This window comes from Raphanus sativus, chromosome 4 (assembly GCF_000801105.2).
Source record: "Raphanus sativus cultivar WK10039 chromosome 4, ASM80110v3, whole genome shotgun sequence".
Taxonomy (NCBI): domain Eukaryota; kingdom Viridiplantae; phylum Streptophyta; class Magnoliopsida; order Brassicales; family Brassicaceae; genus Raphanus; species Raphanus sativus.
The window spans coordinates 4,326,866-4,334,668 of NC_079514.1; the positions used below are offsets into that span (position 1 = coordinate 4,326,866).

General features: G+C 40.3%; 2 protein-coding genes across 2 annotated transcripts; both read right to left on the minus strand.

The window, feature by feature from the left end:
• Positions 1-622: 622 nt before the first annotated feature.
• On the minus strand, positions 623-4,050 carry LOC108849689 (probable transcriptional regulator SLK3). The gene is made up of 10 exons (XM_018623278.2): positions 3,877-4,050; positions 3,009-3,589; positions 2,815-2,934; positions 2,664-2,712; positions 2,351-2,565; positions 2,186-2,254; positions 1,886-1,986; positions 1,655-1,748; positions 1,495-1,564; positions 623-1,330 (listed from the first exon to the last, which is right to left on the minus strand). The coding sequence occupies exons 2-10, from the start codon at positions 3,579-3,581 to the stop codon at positions 840-842; spliced, it is 1,782 nt and encodes a 593-aa protein (XP_018478780.2). The 5' UTR covers positions 3,582-3,589; positions 3,877-4,050; the 3' UTR covers positions 623-839.
• Positions 4,051-5,422: 1,372 nt separating this feature from the next.
• LOC130510423 (probable transcriptional regulator SLK3) lies at positions 5,423-7,745 on the minus strand. Its single transcript, XM_057006717.1, has 8 exons — positions 7,600-7,745; positions 7,467-7,515; positions 7,153-7,367; positions 6,989-7,057; positions 6,664-6,764; positions 6,420-6,513; positions 6,261-6,330; positions 5,423-6,148 (listed from the first exon to the last, which is right to left on the minus strand). Exons 1-8 carry the CDS (start codon positions 7,621-7,623, stop codon positions 5,661-5,663), a joined length of 1,110 nt encoding a protein of 369 aa, XP_056862697.1. The 5' UTR covers positions 7,624-7,745; the 3' UTR covers positions 5,423-5,660.
• Positions 7,746-7,803: the final 58 nt, after the last annotated feature.

Genomic DNA, 7,803 nt, shown 5'->3' on the forward strand with positions numbered 1-7,803 from the left:
CTTATGTGCCTTCTAAGAAAAGTAATATTACTCCCTTTTTTTTTGTAACAAGTAATATTGCTCCTTATTTTACTTTGTTTTAATGATCATAAAAAATATACATAATTTTTATTTTGGAGGATATTTGATGTACTAAAAGTACCAGATTAATTTGTCCTAGGATTATGTTCAAACGTTGTAACTGAAATAGTGAAGCTAGCAGAGCGGATTACTCTAAGCTACTGCTCAGGTACCATCGGGTCTTTACGCATATGGAAGAGAAAACATGTAGAGATTGAGGGACAGAACATGAGACTGATGTCACGAAAGAACTTTAATGTGTGCGGTGAGCCTACCAGGATTGGTGATGAGTGCAGCTACTTCTGTTTGGTTTCCAGTGAACCAGAAAACAATGTTTGATTTCATCAACAACAAAAGTGTTAGAGAGGCCAGTGGGATATCTTGATCAAGATCCAAAAAATCAAGAAGACAAGAAAACTATGTCTCTCTTCTCCAAACCATTGTCTGTCAACACAGTATTGAGAAACTCATGGCTCTCACTATTTTCAGGATCAAATCCGCTTTATCTATACCAAACATAGACATTTTAGTTCGTCATGAAGCATTTTGTCTGTGTTAGAAGCATAAAAAACCCTTTTGACTGATGAATATATATACACAACTTGTTTATTTTGAGATTACATCAGTGTGAAGATGTGTAGTTTACAACTTCCTTTGGTTTCTATACAAAACACCAACCAAACCAACCTAAATGAGAAGAATTAAGCCTAAAACCAACACCCTTTTCACTTTGTTAAACTCAAAGTAGCAACGCCTATGTTCTGTTCTACAAGCTTACCCTAGTTATCACCGAAGTTGTCGTCTGAGAAATCGTCAGGTATTTCTGTGGCATCTTCTGGTGGCAAATGTGTCTGCTGAAGCGTGTTGGGAATGCCATGCTGCTGCTGCTCCTGTTGCATCTGGGGAGAGCTGAGAAATTCACCTGTTGCTAGGTTCTGCCTCTGATGAGACCAATATGGACTCTGGTTTGAGTTTGTGGTTGGACGCTGACTCGGGAACCCCTCCTCTAGTCCGCCCGTATTCATAGCATTTAGCCTCCCCATAAGCATGGTTTGGTTGTTGTTGTTGGTCAGAGCAGAAGCGGCTTGAGCTGAGCTATGATAGTGATGATTGTAGGAGTTATTGTTGTTGCCAGCAAGGCCGTCCATCTGAGCTTGAGCTGACCACCTATACATCATTGCTCCACTATTCCCCAACTGCTCCATCTCTTGCATTTTCTGTCTCTGGAGCTTAATTGTCTCTGCCTGTTCCGAAAGCCGTTTCAACCCCTCTATGAAAGGCCATCAAAAACATTCAGAAACTCAATCACCGGATCAAAACAGAACATGTCAACAGTGTAGAGCTTATACTTTAAGTGAAAGGTACACCATAATGGCAACTTGGTTTTAGGTCTAAATTCAGTAAGGATGTTGTAGATGGGAATTTTAGACTTACCTATAGGGCCAATTTTGTGCTTCACTGTGAAATCCATCAGATCATTCATGCTCTTGACAACTTCAGATATCTGCGCCACTCCCAATGGCTTACTATTATTAGGTCTTTTTACAGACTTCAGATACAAAACTAACAGCTTGGAAAGCAGGCTAACTAGTACCTGTAGAGCTCTGGCATATTTTTTCGGATAGCCCTGTTCATTCAGAGACTCTGGTTCCATGACCCTTGCCAGATTTCGTCCTGCTCCCCAGATCCTGACACACAAATTAGCACCCAACAATGATATATATAGCATTAGAACATGGACAATTAAAAGAATAGACTGCATCCACAGCAGACATTGTAATGAAGGCAAAGCAAGTGACAATGGACACATGGAGCAACAACTAACATGTTACTGTTTGTTTGTAAATCCTGCTGAGAAACTCCCTCTGACCCACTTTCCGAAATCGTGCTCTGGCATTTCTGTGCAACCTCAAGCAACTCCTTCACCTGCATGCATGCACCGATAATTAGTTTTTTCTAATACACTTTCCAACACCGTTTGCAGCATGTCTAAACCTATGTTCAGAAGTAAAAAGTTACAGACATTGTGTTCATCATATTCATAGGGAAACAAAAAAAAAGGCACATTTTGTAAGTATTAATCTCCTAATGATCAACGCAAAGCTCATGTCATCAGAAATAGGACCTTCGGAGCAATAAGTCTGCGGAGAAGAAACTCTTCATGACCCCGAGTACAAAACTCCCAGTACCGTATCTAGAAAGAACCAAAAGTCACGAGTAAGCTACCAAGCATTATTAGTAGTACAGTGCTGAAACAGAAAAAAAAATAAAAATTGGAATAAAGAGAAACCTTAAAATCTTGAGAGAATATGATGAAAAGAGGGCCCTCATGAACAACACGACACTGCTCATATACAGTTGTCTGAACCATTTTTCTATATTGTAATACCATCAGTCCACTGGAAGCTCTGAACTCTCGTGGACCTTCCAGAGATAAGAGCTCATCAACGACGCCACTAGCATATTTGGTTTCAAATAGTCTGGCAAGCACATCGAAAGTTGCCTCTGCGGATTCAAAACAAGAAGTTGCTTCATTGGGCGTTAAAGTAAAGGCACAGAAATACAAGTACACACATGACATGACTAGTGACTAACTCTCTTACCAAATCCTTTTCCAGACTTGGCGCCGCAGAGATTACACTGCCACATATCCTGCAAATAAACAAGAGGATAGTACAGTTGGAGTGTAAACATGTGTTCAACAAAAAAAAAAGGCTGATGAAGAACAACACACAAGGCTAAGAAGAAACTGACCGGTGGTAACATGCCAAGCATGTGGCCAGCACTTTTGTACTGTGAAAAGCACAACCTTTGCTTTACACGAGGTGAGTAGTGTTCAGCCACGAATCCTCTCCAAAAGGTAATGGAATTGTCCTACACAAAAAGGTATCATCAGACTATCAACAATGGAACTGCTAAAAGTCACAGATTGATAAGTATTAGCTTACAGCTGGTCGTTGCTTTATGTGATGCAAGAACATCATAAACTTCTGTTGAACGAACACACCACCTCCAAAAGGAGATACATTAGGAGGGATCTGTTGAGCGACTCGTTGCTGCTGTAGTTGCCGTCTCAGCTGCTGAAGTTGGAGTCTCTGATACGGTGAGAGGGATTGAAGAGCCTGCTGATAGCGTTGCCTGATCAGCCTCTGCTGGTGAGGCAGCAACAACTGTGGATCTTGTCCCCTGAGGTCCTGATACTGCTGTTGTGGAAGATAGGGTCTCTGGGACGGTGACAAGGATTGAAGAGTCTGCTGATGCTGTTGCCTTATCAGCATCTGCCGGTGAAACAAAGCTTGCAACTGTGTATCTTGTCCCGTGGGGTCCTCGTGGTGCTGGATGTACTGCTGTTGTGGAAGATAGGGTGGTCTCTGGGACGGTGAGATAGATTGAAGAAACTGGTTCTGTTGCCTCGTCCAAGCTTGCAACTGCAGATCTTGCTGCTGCTGCAGCATGTAGTCTTGCTCAACTTCTTCTAACCTGGTTTTCTTATCCACATGGTGATAATTGTTTTCCCCCATCGGAACAGCTGAAGCAAGACCCCACCAAGAACGAATGTTAATGTTATTCGAGGAGGAGGCACAGACCAAAATGACGGTTAGGCCTAAATAACAAGAGAATCTTATCCAATCTCAAAACCAAAATGAATCATAAGCAGCACACTTCTAATCAGTAATCACCGATCAAGAAACGGTTAGGCCTATAAACTTCGAAAGCAAATTTGTTCCTCTCGATGCAGCAAAGAAGACGAAAACTTGGAAGCAAAGGAGCAGACTTCAGCATCAACGAGCATCTCAAAAGGGATGGTGAACTTACCGAAAAGGAACAAACTTTCGGATTGAATCGGCGAATCTAATCAAAACCCAGAAACCTTTTCGATCAAGCAGAGTCCGACTCGACTCAGAGTCGCACCAATCCCAAAAGAAACTCCAAGTTCGCACCTTTTTTTTCAAACTTAAGAAATCTTTGATTAATAGTTGAACCGGAAATAACCAATTTGCATCACCGACCTCGTGGGTCAAAGGATACTGACACGTGTTGGTCGAGTATTTGTTATAAAGATCTTCTGCTACGAGTGGGTCCCTTGACACGTAGCATTATATAAATCTTTTGATCCTACGTGGTGCAACGAGATCTAAGCCTGCTATTTTCTAGTGTAACTACATACCGTAGATTTTACGGTGGTAAACAAGTCGGATGAGACGTAAACAGTTTTCTTTGGGGGTGATATATTTTGATAAGATTGCAATGATTTTTAGTGGTATTAATTTTCTATTACGTTCACTAACACTGATTTGAAAGACAACTTATATATATATTCCTAAAACCACAAGTAGAATTTAAGATCTTCTGTTTATTTACATTGAACCAAAAACTAGCAAAAAAAAAAAAGAAAAAAAATACTACAACCAATCAAACTTTATTATATTTATTATTACTAGAGGATTTTTTTGATAACCGTGGAATCCAGCGACCGATGTTAACTGATTAATTTCACAAGACCTGCAACAGCTAATATTTTTACTATTTAATTCAGTTCGGGTGACTAGTAGAAATCGAACTGCGACTTTGCCAGCTTTTGATTTGCTCAGGGATAGGGCTAAAGCCCGAAGAGGTGGCTCACAACGCTGCAGAGACACCGCAAAAACTTTTGGAACCTTTTTGAATATCAACCTGGCTAGAGTTTACCAAGGTAAGTCTACTTTTATCAATTGTTGAAAATTGAAAAAGAACCACAATTATTAATTGCTCCTATAACTTAAAAACATTTCTTATGTGCCTTGTAAGAGAAGTAATATTACTCCTTATTACTTTGTTTTAATAATGATCATAAAATATACATAATTTTTATTTTGGAGAATATTTGATGTACTAATCAGATTAATTTATCCTAGGATTATCTTCAAACGCTGTAACTGAAATAGTGAAGCTAGCAGAGCGGATGAGTACTCTAAGCTACTACTCAGGTATCATCGGCTCTTTTATGCATATGGAAGAGAACACATGTAGCGAATGAGGGACAGAACATGATTATTGATGTCACGAAAGAACTTTAATGTGTGAGGTGAGCCTACCGGGATTGGTGTTGAGTGCAGCTACTTCTGTTTGGTTTCCGGTGAACCAGAAAACAATGTTTGATTTCATCTAACAACCAAAGTGTTAAGAGAGGCCAGTGGGATATCTTGATCAAGATCCAAAAAATCAACAAGACATGAAAACTATGTCTCTCTTCTTCAAACCATTGTCTGTCAACACAGTATTGAGAAACTCATGGCTCTCTCACTATTTTCAGGATCAAATCCGCGTTATCTATACCAACATAGACATTTTGGTTCGTCATGAAGCATTGTGTCTGTGTTAGAAGCTTAAAAAACCCCCTTTGACTGATGAATATATATACACAACTTGTTTATTTTGAGATTACATCAGTGTGAAGAAGAAGATACTAAAGTGCCTATGTGTAGGTTTACAACTTCCTTTGGTTTCTATACAAAACACCAACAAACCAACCTAAATGAGAAGAATTAAGCCTACTTTCACTTTGTTAAACTCAAAGTAGCAACCGCCTATGTTCTGTTCTACAAGCTTTACCCTATTTATCACTGGAAGTTGTCGTCTGAGAAATCGTCAGGTATTTCTGTGGCATCTTCTGGTGGCAAATGTGTCTGCTGAAGCGTGTTGGGAGTGCCATGCTGCTGCTGCTGCTGTTGCATCTGGGGAGAGCTGAGAAATCCACCTGTTGCTAAGTTCTGCCTCTGATCAGACCAATATGGACTCTGGTTTGGGTTTGGGGTTGGACGCTGACTCGGGAATCCCTCCTCTAGTCTGCCCGTATTCATAGCATTTAGCCTCCCCATAAGCATGGTTTGGTTGTTGTTGTTGGTCAGAGCAGCAACGGCTTGAGCTGAGCTATGATGGTGATGATTGTAGGAGTTATTGTTGTTGCCAGAAGTAAGGCCGTCCATCTGAGATTGAGCTGACCACCTATTCATCATTGCTCCACTATTCCCCAACTGCTCCATCTCTTGCATTCTCTGTCTCTGGAGCCTCATTGTCTCTGTCTGTTCCGAAAGCCGTTTCCACCCCTCTATGTAAGGGGCATCAAAACATATACATTCAATCAGAAACTCGATCACCAGAATCATTTCAACAGTAGAGCTATGATTCAAGTGAAAGGGTACACCAGAATAGCAGCTTACCGATAGGGCCGATTTTGTGCTCGAATGTGAAATCCATAAGATCATTCATGCTCTTGACAACTTCATGTATCTGCAAACTCGCAATAGCTTACTATTAGATAGGTCTTTTTACAGACTTCAGATACAAAACTAACAGCTAGGAAAGGAGCTAACTAATACCTGTAGAGCTCTGGCATATTTTTTCGGATAGCCATGTTGATTCAGAGACTCTGGTTCCATGACCTTTGCCAGCTTTCGTCCTTCTCCCAAGACTCTGAGACACAAATTAGTACCCAACAATGATATATATAGCATTAGAACATGGACAATAAAAGAATAGACTGCATCCATCCACAGCAGACAAAATATTGATTGTAATGAAGGGTGAATCAAGTGATAATGGACACATGGATCAACAACTAACATGTTACTGTTTGTTTGTAAATCCTGCTGAGAAACTCCCTCTGACCCACTTTCCAAAATCGTGCTCTGGCATTTCTGTGCAACCTGAAGCAACTGGTTCACCTGCATGATCGATAATTATTTTTTTTTAATGAACTTTCCAACACCGTTTGCAGCATGTCTAAAACCTATGTTCAGAAGTAAAAAAGTTACAGACATTGTGTTCATCATATTCATAGGGAAACCAGAAAATAGGCACATAAGGGGATAATTATTATCAGAAGCATTTTGTGTAAGTGTTAATCTCCTAATGATCAACGCAAAGCTCATGTCATCAGAGATAGGACCTTCGGAACAATAAGTCTGCGGACAATAAACTCTTCATGACGCCGAGTGCAAAACTCCCAAGACAGTATCTAGAAAGAACCAAAACTCACGATTAGGCTTAAAAAGCATTATTATTACTACAGTGCTGAAAACAGAAAAAAAGAAATTGGAATATAAAGAGAACCTTTAAATCTTGAGAGAATATGATGCGAAGAGGGCCCTCATGAACAACACGACACTGCTCATATACAGTTGTCTGAACCGTTTTTCTATATTCCAATACCATCAGTCCATTGGAAAGTCTGTATTCTCGTTGACCTTCCAGAGATAAGAGCTCATCAACGACGCCACTAGCATATTTGGTTTCAAATAGTCTGGCAAGCACATCGAAAGTTGCCTCTGCGGATTCAAAAACAAGTAAGACAGACATATATTTTAGCTACTACCATTTTTGACTTAGAAGAGTTTCAAAACAAAAGCATTTAGCAAATCTCTTACCAACTCCTTTTCCAGACTTGGTGCCGCAGAGACTACACTGCCACATATCCTGCAAAGAAAACAAGAAGACAGTACACTTGGATTTAACATGTGTGCAACAACAATACACAAGGCAGGCTAAGAAGAAACTGACCCGTGGTACTAACGTGCCAAGCATGTTCCCAACACTTTGGTACTGTGAAAAGCACAACCTTTGCTTTGCACGAGGTGAGTAGTATTCTGCCACGAATCCCCTCCAAAAGGTAATGCAATTGTCCTACACGAAAAGGTATCATCAGACTATCGAACTTGAGTAGATGGTGATGAGACTGCTAAAAGTCACAGAGATAAGTATATT

Bases quoted from the DNA above. Each gene is read 5' to 3' on its own strand.
- LOC108849689 (XM_018623278.2), bottom strand. From the start codon at position 3,581: ATGGGGGAAAACAATTATCACCATGTGGATAAGAAAACCAGGTTAGAA. The intron at 2,935-3,008 runs GTAAGCTAATAC...CTTTTTGTGTAG, and splicing joins ACATAAAGCAACGACCAGCT to GACAATTCCATTACCTTTTG. The intron at 1,987-2,185 runs GTCCTATTTCTG...GCATGCATGCAG, and splicing joins GCAGACTTATTGCTCCGAAG to GTGAAGGAGTTGCTTGAGGT.
- LOC130510423 (XM_057006717.1), bottom strand. From the start codon at position 7,623: ATGCTTGGCACGTTAGTACCACGG. The intron at 7,368-7,466 runs GTAAGAGATTTG...TTGAATCCGCAG, and splicing joins CAAGTCTGGAAAAGGAGTTG to AGGCAACTTTCGATGTGCTT. The intron at 6,514-6,663 runs GTTAGTTGTTGA...TTTGTGTCTCAG, and splicing joins TTACAAACAAACAGTAACAT to AGTCTTGGGAGAAGGACGAA.